Raw genomic sequence first — 17,914 nt, forward strand, 5'->3', positions numbered from 1 at the left:
TGGATTCTAGAAATGACATTTATTATGAGGAACACACAAAAGAAATTAGTTCCTTAGAGGATAATACCCTCAGTAGTATTAAGAAAGAGTACGAAAATGAGCAAATTGGAAAACAATATAGAATTATTGTATTTCAATATAGCAATGCATTTATTGCATGTTTCTGTTTTTGTTTGAGTTGTCATTGATTTACAAGCACTTATTATCGGTTTATGTCACGTGGACTGGCCTGTCTTAGAGAGGGCAAAAACCCCACAAAGTTTTGGCAAGAGATGTACTGGCTACAAAAACGTGTGGTTGTTGGGTTTGAGACATGATCATTCTACATCAACCTTTCCCTACTTTCTTCCTTCTTAATCTTTAGTGGCTATTTGGATGCACCATTTATTTTGCTATATCAACATTTTTATAGTTTTTTCCATACTAGTTTATAATTATGTTCTTTTTGGCTTTTACTTTTTCTCCTATATTAATGAATATTTGTTTTTTCCATGCCTTGTTTTTCTCCCGATTGATGAGCGATGACTAACCAGTTAACTAAAAAATGAAAATATTATAGCTCTTACAATATTCAAAACTATTGAACATTCATTTTATTATATGGCAGCACGATAACAAGTGTCTTGTTCAGAACTCACACGAAGAATTGAGGGAAAGCCCAATTAGTTGGAACGAGCTTGTTCAATATTAGTCCTCTTTTTTCGGCCATTAACTATTTAACATGGTCCACCATACATATAGCGATATAGAGAGGAGAGTCCAATTTCAAGACCTAAGACAGAAGTCTATAGCACATATAGGATATACCCATATATTGAAAAGAGAATTCATAGATATCTTAATTTTCTACAAATAAATTTTTTAATACATTTCTCCTCTCAAGTTTTTCATCTCTTTTATTTCAAGATTCAACTCTGCAAACAGACCCAATAATTAATCATTATTGTTTCACAATGTATTCAAAGTTTTAAGCATTTGCTTATTTACTTGTTCTGCTTCACAAATGCATGACTGAGATGTGATTTTTTGGACATCCATGTTTCATAGATTCATGGATTTATTGAGGAACAAAGGCATTAGTATTAATTATTGTTTGCTCTTGGAAGTTAAATTAGAGGTGAATGATGCTATGGCTATGTCTGTTTTAGAAGCATGTAATCAGGACCATTGAGTATCATGTGGATGGTATTATTGGAAAATATTGCAACAATATTTGCTGTTAACGTTAAAATAAAATTTTCACTTTAAACCAAACCAAAATTCTCCTTCTACACCCTATCAATAGTAAGGTAAACAATATATCCTGCAAGTATACATGTCTGTCTGTACAACAACAAAATTCATGGGCATCAACATTTTCTTGAATGCATTCCTTCACAGGAGAAGAAAAATGAAAAAGAGAATAGGTATAAACAAAGTCATATAAGGTTAGCAACACCATGTTGCTAAGGGTATACAGTAGAGAGGTTGTAGCCAGAGATGAGTGAGCTAAAAGCAAAGGCAATAAAAGCAATGAAGGACAATCCAATTGAAGCAGTGGCCATCTCTGTGAATTCGTCTTTTCCCCAATTCGATTGCCAGTCATCAACCCGGGTGGCTGCAGATGATGACGCTGATATCAGAAGATATGCCAGTACCTGTATATCAATTTATCACAAATGTCAAATATGCTAAGTTTTCAACAATAAAACATGCATAAAAGTTAATGCAAGTTAGTGGAGATTTAATCAAGCAAGTGAATACAGATATGGAGGCTATTATAAAAGGAGAAGTGTTTTGTGAATATCTGCTGACAACTTTTTAGCCACTTCGAATTTTAGAACACAAACTAATTGTACTTTGTGTTACATACAAAGAAGATATTAGGAAAGTTGTCCATGGGCCGTAAATATAAGATTACTCTACAATGAATGTTCTTCAAGACATAATAAAAACCCAAAGTCTTTACATAAACTAAGGCAAAACTAATATTGAGTTTTGTGCTCTGACTTGCCTGGTCCATGAAGAAATCAAAGTGATAGCGAAGGTGGTGATTGATTATGTGTTTTCCCGTGACTAATTGATAGACCAAATCACATGCTTGAAACCCTGCGTATGCAAATGCTATAACATTCATTGATAAACAATACCTGCAATACCAATCAGCTTTACCATCAATACAGTCTATTCTCAAGATAGAGAGAAATTTGGGGACATAGATACTGCAAGGAAAAACATATAATCCAAAAACAAGTAGCATTGATGACGTTTAAGAAGGACCAAATTTTCAAATATAGATTCATCAACAGCTAAGCAAACCAACAAGGTGTTGGTCTAGTAGTGTAAGACCCCACTAGATTTCCTGTATAACCAAAAAATAAAGAGTTGGATTCCTAGAAGTAACACTTGTTGAGAGGGACAACCACGAACCCCGAAATGAATTAGTTCCTTACCCGAAAAAATGTGAGGAGACACCCTTGGTAGTAAGAAGAAAAAAACAACAGCTATGCAGAGCATCCCATTAACTCAACTTAGCTTTCAACACGAGTTATGACAATTGAATATGCACTGACCCAAATAATAACTACACATGTACCCAAATAAGCAAGTTCCATATGTAATAAGCTGTGCTATTTGATTCTACACGAATCAAAGGAAGGTATAGCACTGTGATGAGAAAAGGCCAAAAACTAAAATCACAAAATAGAAAGCTTCTTAAATTGTGGTTGCAATCACTATTCTGGTCATGGTTGTATCTGCTCCAATTGCAGATATTTTTTGTCATTTCATTGTCAATTTGGACCACAGCAACGTGAATTATTTTGTAATTGAAGATTGAAATTTGAAACTATAGTGGTTTGTTGCACCACACTACGATCCAAACGAAAAAGTTTTCATATCACTTAACATTTTCCATAAATTTGTTCCAATAATTAAACAAAATTGAGATTCAACAAATTCAAACAAGGAAACTTGAAAAGCATAATATAAAATCAATATTTGCCTATTTGGAAGTGAAATAGAGTAATTAAAAAGACGGGTAAATAGAAACCTGTACTCTTTGTAACGATAAAAGGAATCACCACTCCAACCTTGAGTCTTATCAGCAGCCATCACCGAAAACGAAATCAGACACAGCACCATCTCGCTCAACCGAAACCCTAACGCCACCTTCCTCGTCATCCCCGTCCCTTTACTCTTCGACCTCACTCGATTCGTCGCAGCCGTGCTCCCTCTCCCCCGCCCATCGCCGCCGTCTTCAATCCCTCGTTTTCCATCTTCAGCGGGGCGGTCAAAATTTGTAACGTTCGGTGGAGGCTCCTGCCTCACCGCACGGTTCATGACGAACTCCGGTGGGCCATTCTCCGGTGGAATCTGGTGGTCGGAAACAGGTAGCGGCGATGGTAAGGGAGGGGGAGAGTGTGGCGGGGCGTTTTCTATGATAATGATGGCTCTGGAGTTATCAGTGTCGTGGTTTACCGGTGTGTTTTCCGGCGAGTGGAATGAAAGAGCAGGAGAGTGGGGGTCACCGGTTTCAGATCGAGGAGAAGATCCGAGTTGGAGAGGGGTGTGAGGCGAGTTTAACTGAGTCGACGACTCACCGTTTCTCGGCGGCGACGATTTTTTCATGGTTTTGAAGAACACTGCCACTTCAGTTAGAAAAGCGGATTTTAAAAGGGAAGAACAAGGAGAGAGGAATAAGGAAGAGTGTTTGTTTAGGTGGGTTTTACACTGTGTTTGATTTAGAGAAAGAATAATCAAGAAAAGGAAAGTTGAGGAAGGAAAATTTTAGAGAAGAAAATGGGTAGGAAATGTGATGATTTTTTTAGTTGTTTGGTATGATAAAAATAGAAAGAAAGTGAAGAGAAAATAATATAAATATTATTAATAATCATATTTTCTTTGTATTAAAAAGATGATATCTCAAATCATGTCTTAAACCAATGAAAACATGCAATGTGAATCATGCCACTTGGGTTTGAGGGTTTTGTTCTTTTATTTTTACTATATAGTAATATCATTGTCATAATTGCACTTACTGGATCTGGTTTCTTAGCGCCCTCACCCTGTGTTTGGTTGGAGAATAGAAAGAAAAAATGAGGAAATAAAATATGTGAGAAAGAAACTATGAAGAAAGAGAAATGAGAAAGCTTGTATATTTTTGTGTTGTTGAGTATGATTAATATGTATTTTATTATTTCAATGGTTTATTTGGTTGTAGAGTAAGTCAGTAACCGAAAGAAGGACATATGTTACTATATTTTCTATAAGGGAATGCTATATCTTCATACTAATTCTTTTACCTATAAGAATTTAACATATGTTATAAGGTAATACTTTATTTTTCAATAATTAGTTTACAAGTTATAAATATCACTTTTTTGTAATAAGATGATTAATATAAAGATTTAATAGAATAATATATTATTTTCCTTTGAGAGAAATAATTATTGACTTTTTTACATGGATATAAGGATATCAATGTAGTGTACCCATCACTTTCATAAAAAAGACAAATTTTCTCTTCAATCAACATAGGTAAGTGAAGGACATATTTTCTTATTTTCTTACCTTTTTTCATACTATTCTTTTTTCCTTTTTTCCTTTTTTCATACTATGTTACTTTGTCATATGTAATTTTAGAAGAGGAAAAAATATTTTTTTTCTCCATTTGGTTTGGTTTATAAAAAAAGAGAGGAAACATAGACAGTTTAGTCAACCAATACCGTCAGTCCAACAATAATAAGGAAATATTTTTATTGAATAAAAATACATTACTCTTAGCCTTAAGAACTAGCTTAATACGTAAAATTATGAGACATGGAGCATGAATATCTAATTTCAAATCTCGCATTGTTTAATTTAGGAGGGATAAGGAGAATGATAATCATGGACTAACCCGTCAAATATGTATAACTACTATTCATTAAAGTAATAATTGGTTACAAGAAAAGACTATAAAAATAGATTATATTTTTATATCAAAGTAGTCTCAAAGTGCTATTTCATAAAGTATAAGTTTATACACTAAAACAATTACAAGATTCAATATCAAAATATACAACTTATTTTTCCCAATATTCTAAACATGTTCATCAACACATAATAAAAACTCATTTACTAACTATAATGGGGAAATGAGTATAACTGCTTTTTGATTGCACAGTTTACCCTCAATAACTTGTTTTGTTCATGATTCTCTGACAGGGGAATAGAGAAGAAAATTGAAAAGAAAGCTAAAGGAAAATTTTCGTGCACTCTTTTTTTTCATGTAAAAGGTGTAGGAAAGAGAAATATAAAAAGAAAAGACAAAGATCTACTAGGTGATATAATATGATAAGAAGTGAGAGATAAAAATAAAATATAAGAGGTAGTGTAAAGAAAAAAAGTTGTAAAAACATTACTGCTCAAAGTTAAACACAAAACATCCAAGATAACCCATTTTCAACCCCAACAACCTTTTATAATGGAGAAAAAGTCATTAGATTTCTGTCATGAGTGGGCTATCTTTATTCTTTAGTCACTGATAGACAAAAAATTCCTTCAGACATTGGGCACACACGTTCCTCCTAAGTGTTTTAGTGACAAACATCTAAACAGAGAAAAGGGAAAACATATGGGAAGCAATCTGCTAAGTGATGAAGCTCTTGTCATGTTTCTCATAAAACACTTTTCATCTCACCCTTCACCAAAAGCAATGATAGGTTTATACTGGAATCTACCTACAATGGCCGTGAAAAGCATCTTTCTCCCAAACTTATCTTGAGGCACTTTATGAGCTCACAATACCATAAGCATATTCTTCCCTCTTGAACAGGGCATAAGAATAATATAACTTTTACACTATTGTTTCATGTCTTTGTAAAGGAAAGAATGTCACCATTTTATCAGTTAGCAAAGTATGTATATAGTATACACAAAGATGATAGGGAAGACCAAAGAGAATAAAAAGAAACAAGAGAATTTTGAACTCATGAAAGGATTGAGAAGGTAGAAAAATTTATAAAATAACAACAATGAAGCCTTAATCCTGCTAGGCGGGGTCGGCTATATGGATCGAACGATGACATAATCCTCTATAATAAATAGATAAATACAAGGGCTGCATTCAGGGTAAAACAATCACTCTAAAAAATGTGATAAATAATATTCATCTTGATACCCCGTCCAGTGTGTGATAGGGAAAGAAATTAGACTGGATTAGGAACTATGGCTCACTCTGGTAGTTTCAACCGGTTGAATAGCACAATAAAACTTTGATCAGGCACAATATAAAGGAAACCGATATCTGCACCTTTCATATGATGTTCAATGTCCTAATAAGACAACATGAGAGTGGAAAAATGTCTAGCAAAAAATGGCAAAAAACTGATCCAGTAGTAGATAGAGATAATAATCATGGATGTACATTCCAGGGGTAAAAAATAGATGCTACCCATATCTGATAACCAACTTTACTTTGGCATTAAGTACAAGTAATTCACCATCAACCCATTTTGGATTTTGAAAACCAAACTCTGCTACTCTCCCTTGGCCTTATAGCGTGCATCCTATTCCTAGAGTAGTGCGCAGTAAATAAGATCAATTGGAATCTGTTCACAATAGTCCAAAGAGACCAAAAATGCACTCAAAGGAGACAACATAGAGTGGCAAAAACAAAAATAAACAACCCAAGGGAGAAGGAATTAACAAAGTGAGCCAAGAAAAATGTGGCAAAAGTCAAAACCATCTGCCATTAGGGCTTGGGGTGAGATTTGCAAATAAGCATGCATATGGAATAGATATGAATATGCAAGAAGATCTAAGAGACAAGTAATATAAAAATATTAAAAAGGATCTAAGTGTCTCCATATCAGGGGTGTTAGTGTAATTTACTCTAAATAAGTAAATATTATGAAAGCATGTGATATTACAATAATGACCATGAAACTCAAGATGCGTAAACCTGCCCTCTGGGAACATCAAAATCCCCTGTCAGCTTCACTGCCTCTACATATTCAAAGAACTCCATATCTGAAGGATTGTTTTCACTATCCATATCATTCCAGTGTCCAAATTTCGGCTTCAATTGAACTACTTCAGCACCATAAGGGCCAAATGCACCAACATAGAGTCCTACATTTCAACAAGCAGATTTTATTTTTCAAGCTGTCCTTTCCTCAAATTCTGAAGAACATAACTGACACAAGGATAAGCAACCTCACCATCAAAAGGATCTAAATCCCCTTTGAACTGGTAATCTGACTAAAAGATATAACTCAGATAATCTACTTCTTTTCTGTGCTTGATTGATAGCATGTTTGACCATTTCACGTTTGAAACCTAAGCCAAATGAAGCGCGGGTCAATTAATTATAAAGAACAGCTTAGTTTATCAATACTGCAGCTGGAATGGGCAGAGGGGAATAAACCATTCTGATCTATTTTGAGTAATTTTAAGATGAATATGTATGGGACCAGATTCCAGGATAATACTACCAGCCACATCATATAGAAGAAATGAAAATCAATTTCTACACATGCATTTGCCAATGAAAACCAAGACATTCAATTTACACAATTCTGAAACATAAGCACATAACTGTATAGGGGGAAAACAAGAGTAAAAAATGCAACTTATACATTCTATTTGGAAATTCCAACGTTAGCAAAAATTCACAATAACAATGAGTAAATTAAAATAACCTCCCCTAAAGTTCAGGAACATACACACTGGTTTCATATTATTGTGAAAATAACTACTGCGTAAATGACATTTCATGGGGTGTAAAGATCAAATTTAATATCACAAAATGAAATTTCTGAAACAAGAAAGGGTGGTTGCATAGGTTTCACCCAAATTTCTTTCAAAGTGATTTTATCACCAAACAATCATCATACTGGGAAAATCCTAATTGTTACTAAATTGACTTTACAGGACAAACATCATAAATACAAATTTAATTTCTAATATAGTATAAAATGTCTCATCTCAATCTCACCTTGGGGGAGACTTCGTCAGAACTCCAAAATGTCTTGGCCACATCAGAAGGCATAAGCTCTGAGACTCCTTGTGCTGCTACATCTGACACTTCAATATCGGGCACTTTATGCTCTGCAGTTTGTCATCTAGATTACTCCTAGGAATATGCAAGACAAAAGAATCTCTTTCCATGTCTTTTATTTCGGCTGGAAGGCGCATAAATTCATCCTTTGCAGGAGTGTCGTCATTATTGTATACAACTCTACCAACAAAAAGCTTCATATCCAAATCCTTTTCTTCTCCTGAGGCATCACTATCAGCTTCTAGAGTGACCTCGTCAGGTTCATCCAGATTATTAACCTCCTCTTCAGGATTTCTACTTAATAGAATCATTATCCTCTGCCCCTTCCTCTTGAACATCAATGTTCATAACTTTCACCTTCAATCCTGGAATTTTTTCTTTAAGAAAATTTATTACACTTTTAACGCCTTCTTCAGTTGCTCCCTCGATATTGTTACTTTTTTCATCATTTTTATCAACCTTCTCTTCTTGCTCCTGCGTTTCAACTAAAGATGCATTCTATACCTCGGGTTTTGATGGGCTTGTAGCAGGTATAGATGGAGAGTTACTCATTGAATTTCCTTTTTTGGCCCGTCACAAGTACACTACCTGTTAAGAGTTGACAGATATAATTTTATAAGCATGTAGTAAATAAATGATGCATAAGCAGGAAGAAATCAAACACATGCACTACCAGTAAAGACACGCCAACAGAAAAAAAGAAGAAGCTTCAAACAGTTCTCTGAAAAATAATGCTTTTTAATTCAATTAGATTCTGTATACTCAATGAATATTTGCATAGTGCTACCCAAAAAAAAATTGTTTCGATAAATAAGCTGGTCGTCAATAACAACTTTTCTTTCAGATTTGAGAAAAATCCAAAATCAGCCCATGGCCTATAAAACTATTTGAAATATGACTTCTTTCCCCCTTTTGTATGATAAGTCACACAACAAAAGCATAATTTAGTTTGTAAATTTGAATATTACCTGCATATGATATGAACCATCAGCATTCTTCACCACATAAGTTTCAAATACTGGAGTCCCAGGCGATGCTGTGATTAACTGTCTGTAGCATAACAGAAATGAGTGGTAGCCCCCAATTACCAGGGGATAAAACAGAAACTAGACAGGTGATACCTTGGACTGTAACTCCAGCCAACAAAGAGGACTTATGCATATTATTCTACCATAGGGGTCATATGAATTTTTTGATTTTGAGTAGCGTACCCACCAACCCACCTGTGCATAATGGTAAAAGTGGTTCATGGACATCAACAAAGTGCCATTCACAAAAATAAAACATATCTGATGCAACTAGTACTGTAATCAGTACTCAACCACCACTATATTTCCCCTTTCTTTTTAAGCTTGTAAAAAGTTATTCTAAAATGTTTTAAAAAGGTAGCTTGCGTTTGATAGTTTTTTATGTAAATCAGAAGCTATTTTGCAGTTGGCAGCAATTATAACAAGTGTTTTTCTTACATCGTCCACTGCCGGTGTTATTTAACTTTGTATTATACATTAACCATCATGCAGGAACAAATTAATCATTCTTCCCCTGCATATATATTTCCCATTTGTATAGGCTGGTTAACCATTTTGTTTAACGAACCAGCTGGGTCTCAAAGTATATGGAGTTTCGATATTTTGGGTGATTTTGCTTGCTGTAAATGAATCTTATACAACCAATAAATACAGGGGGAATATGCTTTCAAGGTATCACCCAAATTGAATATCTGTTTATTACTTTCCTTCCATGAAACATTAAGTTACATGCAGACATAATTTACTCCTTGGTTGGCCATAAGAAATGTTGGATAATCTAATAATATCACAAAACTCATATTGGTCTTTAGCTCAGGTTCATCTTAAGTTTTTTTACACAAGATGTGTATCATACATATCTGGGAATAGTTTAGGCAGTTCCTTTTTATAAGATTTTCATTTTTGATAAAAACATGACAAGAAGATACAATCAAACAGAAGATGTAGTAACAACTTCAACCATTCATCAATATCCATTGTTCTGATATATCTTAGAAAACCACTAGTTACAATTTGGTGGGTTGAAACATTTATATACAGCAGATGCTGGCTGCTTGTAAGTAGGAATGTCATTTTTGTCAACGAAGCGGACTTCACCGGGTGCAAAAGACAGATCCCTATGCCTGAAATTAAAACAGATTACTAATCTAGTAACCAAAGGAACAACCTGAATTTTCAAATTGGAGCCATAATCTAAATCATACACAATTACACATTATAATCAGTTACCTTCGCAAGTCCAGTCCAATCAAACCAGCCTGAAGGATTGTCAAATTGTCAGAATCTGGTGAGACTATAATAACTGTGTCACCAGAGTACTGAGTTTCAAGGATTGACATGAGCTGTGTTACACGAACAAAAACATCCGCAACACTCTCATTCGGTGTTCCATCATCAATGGGAGGAGGTTTAGTGTTCGGAGATATAACATCTGATGCATATATCTGTAGCATTAGAAAGATTCCCTCGCTCAGAGACGTTCTTAAGTCAATAACATTGTTGGACAAATTTCACAAAGCTTGGAGGTGCTCACCAGAACTATGGAATATAAGTTGTGACAAATTGATAGGATTTATAATTTATTTAACATTGTTGAATTGGTACATAGTAAAAACCTTCTCTTACTCGGAGAACAACTAAGAACCTATCTTGTTTGATAAGGTCTTACCAAGTTTCCGTTGGTGTCATAAACAAATAATTTAAACTTGGAAAAAATGCAATTTAGCCAAGGTATATAATATAGCTGAAGTCTAAAAGAGAACAACAGTGAGAGAATCCTACTTCTGAAACAGAGTCCAAGTTTTTTCCTTCATAAGCACCTAATCCACGGGCATCCAGAAAGCTGTATTCTGGGACTATATAACTGAAATCAAAGAAATTGACAAATATTTGTTCAGTTTATGGGAATTGAGTGCATAGCATGTCCTTAAGATAAGACCAACCCAAACGAAAATCTTAGGTAAGAAATATTATTGTGCTAGATTGCAACCATGAAGCCATTGTGAAAAATGAGTATGTGAAATACCAACAGGAATTTTATAAGATGAAGAGAGAAAAGTGGATGAAACCTTCGAGGAACTGCATTAACAGCTGCAATAATCTCAGCAGTCTGGTAAGCTCTTTGAGTGATAGCGGGCCAGATCCAACAGCTCTTATCACAAGCACCCATTTCTTTCAAATCAAAAGCTGCTCTTATTGCCTGCTTCTTCCCTCTCTCGGATAACCCGTTATCCACCGAAGTCTTGGCCACCGGGTTTGTATTTATCACTCCCATGCTTTCAAACTCTGACTCCCCAGCCCTCACCATAAAATACCTATCCAGTACCCACCAAACATGAACAGAAATTTTCTATACCCGTTAATTTGCACCACTCTCTTTGTCATCGATGCAATATAGTCAACTCGTGACAAAGAGAGTGATACAAATTAGTGGTATAGAAGAGTTCTACAACAATGCTTATATGCTCAAACTAAGATATACATATATGCTGAGAAAACATGACTAGCGACAACGTTATTATCAAGAACATGACAAGGTTATAATTAAACAGCTTGTTTGGACTTGTGACAATACTTTATTTCAGTAAACTTATTTGGATTTATGGAAATAACTTGTTTAAACAAACTTACCAGAGAATTTAATATAATAGCGTATGACATTTTTATAAGCTCTTCTATGACTACGAATTTTTCCCTCCGAAACTTAACTCGTAAACGAGCAATAAGTGATTACCGGTTAGAAAGACGAGGTGGGGGCATCAGGAAGAGGCCGCGAGCACTGGCAACCGGCTCTGAAATGGAAGTAAAAGAGACATTGAAATTGAAGGAGATGGTGAGTGCTGTAGTACTAGTGAGGAGGTGGCGACGGAGGAGGTTGGGAGGAAGGCACGGCGGCTTTTGTGGTGGCAGAGGAAGGGTTTGATGCGCGTGGTTTGGTGCTAACATTTTCTTACCACTCGCATTTTCAAAAGGCGGAGGTTCATTACAACCTTATCAGTTATCATCGCATATCATGCAGTGCAAAGGACGATAATGGAAAAGGATGTTTTTTTTTCTTCACAACATTTCTACACAATATTAAAATAACATTAAAAAATAGAATTTAATATGTAGTATTTTGATCATATCATAAATCTAACATACCTTACATCATAAGATCAAATATGAATGTATTTGGATAAACAATTTAACTAAGAATTTATTTAATAAATTAGTTTAAAAATAATGTAATAAATCTTCAATCGTACATATTTTTTAATAATTTATTGAAAGAGCCGTGAAATAGGTTAAAATAACGGTAGGAAGATTGTAAACTATTTAATAAATTGTTCTTGTAAACCCTGTATAAAATCTTCTAAACATTCCTATCTTTGATGAATTGATTCCAATCACAAGCATTATTGGTGGTCTAACTATGTGTGGACCTCAAATTGTAACAATAGTTTTTCTTTGGAAGCCTGTGCAAGCAATTCTTCTCGCCGCTAGAAAGTAGCGTTCAGTTATAATGCTTTCCATTGCTATCAAGCATAGCTAATGGTCAATAATCATATCGAATCAGAAGAAAAAAATTTGCTACAAGTTGGAATTGTTAATCTAAGGACTAGGTGATGTAATGATGTTAATCTAATTTTGACCTTTGCACGTGTGAGGAAAAAAAGGCTACTTAGACTTTTGAATAGCTGCTTCCAGGGATAAGAAAAGTCTAAAATGCTTCTTATATTCCTTTTGCTTTAGATGATATACTTTTTTTGAAATAGATTGAATACGAAGCTTAAGAATTAAATTTTGAAGTGAGTTCATTTTGGAGTATAGTATAATAAAATGGGGACACGTAGAATGGAAAACAAGTTTTGTGTCACTTTTGGAGAGTCCAGATGAGAGTGTTCTCTATAGCATGCTCCCTGCTTTTTTGAGGTATATAACAAAAATTTAGTGAAGAGATTAAGGGTATTTGACAAAAAGAAAATTGTCACATGGTTATGGATAAAAAAAATTAAAAAAAAAAGAATGTATACACTAACAGTGTAAGAGTTCTTTACACTGTTACTGTATCATCCAACATTCATTTTCAATCATCATTGTCTTTTCAGAAAAAGTAATACACAAATAAACGGTAGATGATACTCAGTGCATAGATTTAATACTCTAGAAAATATATACTTGGTCAGAATGCAAGCCAAATAATTATAAACAAATACCATTATTTTGAACAACTTAAATCTAATAATTTTCCATAGATTAATTTATTTCTATCTCTTTTTATTTTTCATCTTTACATGTAATTTAGAGTTTAATTATATGATAACCAAATAACTAACTGAAAGTTATTATATTTTTTTTTGTTAATCACCTGTCCTAAAAAATTCATGTCTCAATTCTAAAATTAATCATATTCTATTAAGTAATATATAAAAATAGTTTTTTTTTATAATTTTTCTTTTTGATTAAGTGACACTCTTTAATTGGATTCAGATACAAAAAATAGAATAAGTGATCTCCATTAAGTGAAAATATCATAATTAGGACTGTCTTAAACAAAATGTTCATTTGGTGAAAGTATCCACATATTAGAGAGGAAATTAGAGAACAACATTTTGAGAGTTTAGATGATAAGTATAAGAAAAAAAATTATATATTGATAGTATAAGAGTTTTATATACTATTACTGCATTATTAACAATTGATATTTAATAATCTTTGATTTTTTAGAAAAATTAATCAAAATAAATGACGGATGATGTAGTGTCTTTGTATATACAATCAATATATCATCAACCACTCGTTTATATTGGTTTTTATGTAAAAGTTAATAATAATTAAAAATAAATAATAAATTGTATAATGATAATGTAAAAATTGTTAAATTATCAATACCTGTATAATTTTGTTTGAGATGTTTTTGTTTATTTGATTATTACACGCTCAAAGCTAGCATTTGCAATGCCAATGAAATTAGGAGGTAGGAATGACAACGAAGCGAGTTGGGGTCGGGTTTGCACATACTCAAACTTAAACATTGAATTCAAAACCTGAACCCGAACCCAAACCCAAACTCAACGAGTTGAAAATAAAAATATCATCCCAAACCCGAAAAAAATCCGAAAATGATAAAGTATTAAGGTAAATATGATATTATTTTCATGTAATTTTTCTCTAACATTTCTATTTTCTATTGTATTGTTTCATTTCTTTTATGTTTAAAGATCCAATAGTATGTAAAGTAAAATTATAAATTAAAAACAATTGGAAAATGATAGAAATTCAATTTTAAATTGAATTACCTTACTTCGGAGCAGGTTCAAGTTAGGTATTTGCTATACCAAATCCGAACGCGAAATTTAAACCCGGGTAAAATCTGAACTCAATCACATCAGATTTTTCCTGTTAAATTCGGGTTCGATTCAGGCGAATACTCATAGATTCAATTTTTATTGTCATCCCTATTAGGAGGGATCTCCCTAAAGCATCCGGAAAGTCAATGATATTTATTTGGTCAATTATTGTATTAAATAAATAACCAACTATCCAAAGTATAACAAATTGTCAATGAATAAAAATATCAAATAAAATAACCCAGATAACTTTCTCAAACAAGGTGATGTGAAGTGTTTGATTTTATTTGGTCAATTATTGAATTAAATCATCAAAATATGTCAAGTACAATAAATTGTCAATGAATAAAATATCAAATGAAATACACAAGATAACTTTCTCAAACTTGATGGTGTGATCCTGTGAAGTGTTTGATTTTATTTGGTCAATTATTGAATTAAATCAAAATATACAAAGTATAATGAATTGTCAATGAATAAATTACCAAATGAAGTACCCAAGATAACTTTCTCAAGCAGGATGATGTGAATGCTTGATTTTATTTGGTCAACTATTAAATTAAATAAACAAAATATGTAAAGTATAATGCACTGTAAATGGGTAAAATAACAAATAAAAGACCCAAGATAACTTTCTCAAACAAGGTGATGTGAAGTGTTTGATTTTATTTGGTCAATTATTGAATTTAAGTAATCAAAATATGCAAACTATAATGAATTGTAAATGAATAAAATAACAAATAAAAGACTCAATATAACTTTCTCAAACAAGGTTATATGAAATGCTTGTTTCTATATTAAATCATTAACAACAAAAAACTCATTTCATAAACATAAAATCTAAAATAGATTTTCACATGAAAAACGAGGAAAAAACAACTCTTTCATTGTTGGTTGGATAACAAATATATATAGAATGAAAATGTAAAAATTTGTTATATTGTAGATAAATTATTCACTATTAATTTATTAACTATTATTGACTCTCAAATAAAAATAATATAAATTAATAATAAATAATATGTAAAAAAAACTTCCATTTTAAACTCAATAAAAAATATAGAAAGAGAGTCAAGTGGGACATGGGCACACGTTAAGAGCAGGCAATTCCATGTGCCCACAGCATGGATGAGAAAAAAAGCAAGAGAAGAAGTCGAAGATGATTAACAACATCATCAACTGAAACACCAACACCTCAAAAATTTCATCTTTTTCTGTTGTTTTACACCAAGACAATAATCATCAAACACAGAGAGAAAAAAAGACAGAAAGTGTTAAAGGTTCAGACTTCAGAATCAGAAGAAGATGAAGGAAAGCAGTGATGGGTTTGTGAGAGCAGATCAGATTGATCTGAAGAGCATAGATGAACAGTTAGAGAGGCATCTCAACAAGGTGTTGACTATGGAAAAGAAAAAACATATTGAAGATGAAGATGGTAGTTATGTTCATAGACACAGTGGCAGTGCTAGTAATTCTCCTATTGCTGCTGTTTCTGCAACTAAATTCAGAAGTCCCTTAAAGAAGCAAGAGTGGGAGATTGAGCCTTCTAAATTGATTATCAAGAGTGTTATAGCTCGTGGTACTTTTGGTACAGTTCATCGTGGTATCTATGATACTCAAGATGTTGCTGGTAATTTTTATTTTGGGATCAAATTTACTCATTAGATTCAGATGCTTAAAGTAGGAGAAGTTTTTATTAAAATATATATTTCTCCTCTCTTGATTTTCATCTGTTCTTACAAAAATTAAGTTTTTTTTGGTAAATAAATTATGATTAGCTGATGCAATTATAAAAAAAAGTTCCTTCCTTCAGCAAAATTATTACTTCTGTGTCAATTTCGCCAATTCCCTTATTCATCTGAATTCTCTTGAAAAGAGTTGACTTTTACAATCAATTAGTGATGGGCAAGTTTTTTGGATCCATTCCTATGCACTCCATGATTCATGTCATGAGTGAGGTTGAATTCAGGAGAATAGTGATAATAAGTTGGATGATTTTTCTGCTTCTTAAAATCCATGTGATACTAGTTGGTGGTCTTGGTATTATGGTGGATAAATATATTCATACATAATAGGTTATTGTTTGGCTTGTTAATTGGTTATCAATATTGTTTTGGTAGAATTAGTGTTCTTATTTGCTGAGTTCAGTGACCTCTGTTAATTGTGACTGCTGAATTCATGATCAGTTAAATTGCTGGACTGGGGTGAAGAAGGCCAAAGAACTGAAGCTGAAGTTGCTTCCCTGAGGGCGGCTTTTATACAAGAAGTCGCTGTTTGGCATAAACTTGATCACCCTAATGTCACTAAAGTTAGTTTCATTTTCTTTCCTTTTCTTTGTTATTATTTTTTGTTGTGCTTGTGTGTTTCAATATTCTGTGTTTCAATGGAGACATGTGCTAATATTGTTTGCATTCGGAGGTCTTATGAACTTGGATTATCAGCTTTCGAGAGTGAGTGAGTCCTCCTGTATAAGTAGCATGCATACCTGCTCTAAATTCTATACTTTCCTTGTTGCATATAATGTTTCAAGGGTGTCAAATGTTTAGGCTTCCTGATAATTAATGCTTGAGGGTGTCAATCTGTGTTGTTTTCCGGGATTTCCTTCTCAAATAAGTCATACACACCTTTCCATCTCCCATCTCTGTGTTCCCTTCGCTTACATTCAACTTAAATTTGCTTGCTGTTGTGAAATGGGGTTTCTTTTCCCCTGTTGAGGGCCATTTTTTAATGTTTTTCTTTTCGCAGACATTTATTTAAGAGCATGAGGTGTTGCCTGCTGTAATGGTATTCTATAGTTTATTATCTACGCAACACAATAAATTCAAGAATTCTATGGAAGCAATGTAGGAGTGAATGTTATAATATTGAAGTATACATGTTTTTTTGATAAAGAAATAATGTATTAAACTGAGCACAAGGGGTGCCCACCCACTACAAAGAAAGATCAACCGGTGATCTTTTTAGTAGCTAAAGAAATAAAGAGTTTTGGATCCATACACCAATATGCAAAAGTTAAAGAATTTTTATTTACAAAAGAGGTGAACCAAATCCAAGATCTAGTTTGGATTAAATGAAAAAGGTGAATATAACTAGGCTCCTTCTCTAAGAAAATCGCTTCATTTCTCATAACCCAAACTGACCAAACAACCGCAAACCACAACATTCTCCAAACTTGTGCGCCTCTACATCTTTCAAGAGAACCATGAAGATTGAAGAACTCAAGAATTGTTGAAGGGAAAGTAATTGGAGTTTGTAACCAAGAGTAAAAACCTTTCCACACACTTGAAACAAACTCGCAAGATATGAATAAGTGATAAAATGAGTCGACATGATTTTTGCATAAAGTGCATATCAAATCATCTGCCCTCACTATAATATTCCTCTTAAACAACTTATCCTTTGTCGGAAGCCTTCTTCTGAGGAGTTTCCAGACAAAACAACAGATATTTGAAGGCACACAATTAATCCAACATTTTTTTAAAACTTTACCTAAAGGAGATTGATGTTGATTCACCTGAGCCAAGTAAGTA

At 33.3% G+C, this 17,914-nt stretch overlaps 3 protein-coding genes and 1 pseudogene across 4 annotated transcripts in view; 1 reads left to right on the plus strand and 3 right to left on the minus strand.

Annotated features, from left to right (window-relative positions):
• LOC109363087 (CASP-like protein 4A3) lies at positions 1,214-3,715 on the minus strand. Its single transcript, XM_019609265.1, has 3 exons — positions 3,032-3,715; positions 1,994-2,129; positions 1,214-1,637 (listed from the first exon to the last, which is right to left on the minus strand). Exons 1-3 carry the CDS (start codon positions 3,607-3,609, stop codon positions 1,446-1,448), a joined length of 906 nt encoding a protein of 301 aa, XP_019464810.1. The 5' UTR covers positions 3,610-3,715; the 3' UTR covers positions 1,214-1,445.
• LOC109362438 lies at positions 6,788-9,360 on the minus strand (annotated as a pseudogene).
• LOC109362440 lies at positions 9,843-12,088 on the minus strand. Of its 2 annotated transcripts, none has more exons than XM_019608234.1 (5): positions 11,786-12,088; positions 11,121-11,366; positions 10,834-10,915; positions 10,282-10,517; positions 9,843-10,175 (listed from the first exon to the last, which is right to left on the minus strand). In XM_019608234.1, exons 1-5 carry the CDS (start codon positions 11,995-11,997, stop codon positions 10,055-10,057), a joined length of 897 nt encoding a protein of 298 aa, XP_019463779.1. In that variant the 5' UTR covers positions 11,998-12,088; the 3' UTR covers positions 9,843-10,054. The 2 variants fall into 2 exon arrangements, with proteins under 2 accessions (XP_019463779.1, XP_019463780.1); XM_019608235.1 differs by having other exon boundaries at positions 9,890-10,175; positions 10,282-10,496; positions 11,786-12,085.
• LOC109362437 (serine/threonine-protein kinase STY8-like) overlaps positions 15,459-17,914 on the plus strand; it is a 6,091-nt gene continuing 3,635 nt past the window's right edge. The window contains exons 1-3 of the mRNA XM_019608233.1: positions 15,459-15,645; positions 15,684-16,014; positions 16,571-16,692. Coding sequence (XP_019463778.1) covers positions 15,690-16,014; positions 16,571-16,692 — 447 coding nt within the window. The 5' untranslated portion in view covers positions 15,459-15,645; positions 15,684-15,689. The remainder of the gene's footprint in view (positions 15,646-15,683; positions 16,015-16,570; positions 16,693-17,914) is intronic.

This window comes from Lupinus angustifolius, chromosome LG12 (assembly GCF_001865875.1).
Source record: "Lupinus angustifolius cultivar Tanjil chromosome LG12, LupAngTanjil_v1.0, whole genome shotgun sequence".
NCBI lineage: Eukaryota > Viridiplantae > Streptophyta > Magnoliopsida > Fabales > Fabaceae > Lupinus > Lupinus angustifolius.

Excerpts from the sequence above, each read along its gene's own strand:
- LOC109363087 (XM_019609265.1), bottom strand. The coding sequence starts at position 3,609 with ATGAAAAAATCGTCGCCGCCGAGAAACGGTGAGTCGTCGACTCAGTTA. Across the intron at positions 2,130-3,031 it reads TATCGTTACAAAGAGTACAG|GTATTGTTTATCAATGAATG; the intron begins GTTTCTATTTAC and ends TTGGTATTGCAG. Across the intron at positions 1,638-1,993 it reads TTGATTTCTTCATGGACCAG|GTACTGGCATATCTTCTGAT; the intron begins GCAAGTCAGAGC and ends ATTGATATACAG.
- LOC109362440 (XM_019608234.1), bottom strand. The coding sequence starts at position 11,997 with ATGTTAGCACCAAACCACGCGCATCAAACCCTTCCTCTGCCACCACAA. Across the intron at positions 10,916-11,120 it reads GTTAATGCAGTTCCTCGAAG|TTATATAGTCCCAGAATACA; the intron begins GTTTCATCCACT and ends CTTTGATTTCAG. Across the intron at positions 10,518-10,833 it reads ACTTGGACTCTGTTTCAGAA|GGAATCTTTCTAATGCTACA; the intron begins GTAGGATTCTCT and ends TCTCTGAGCGAG.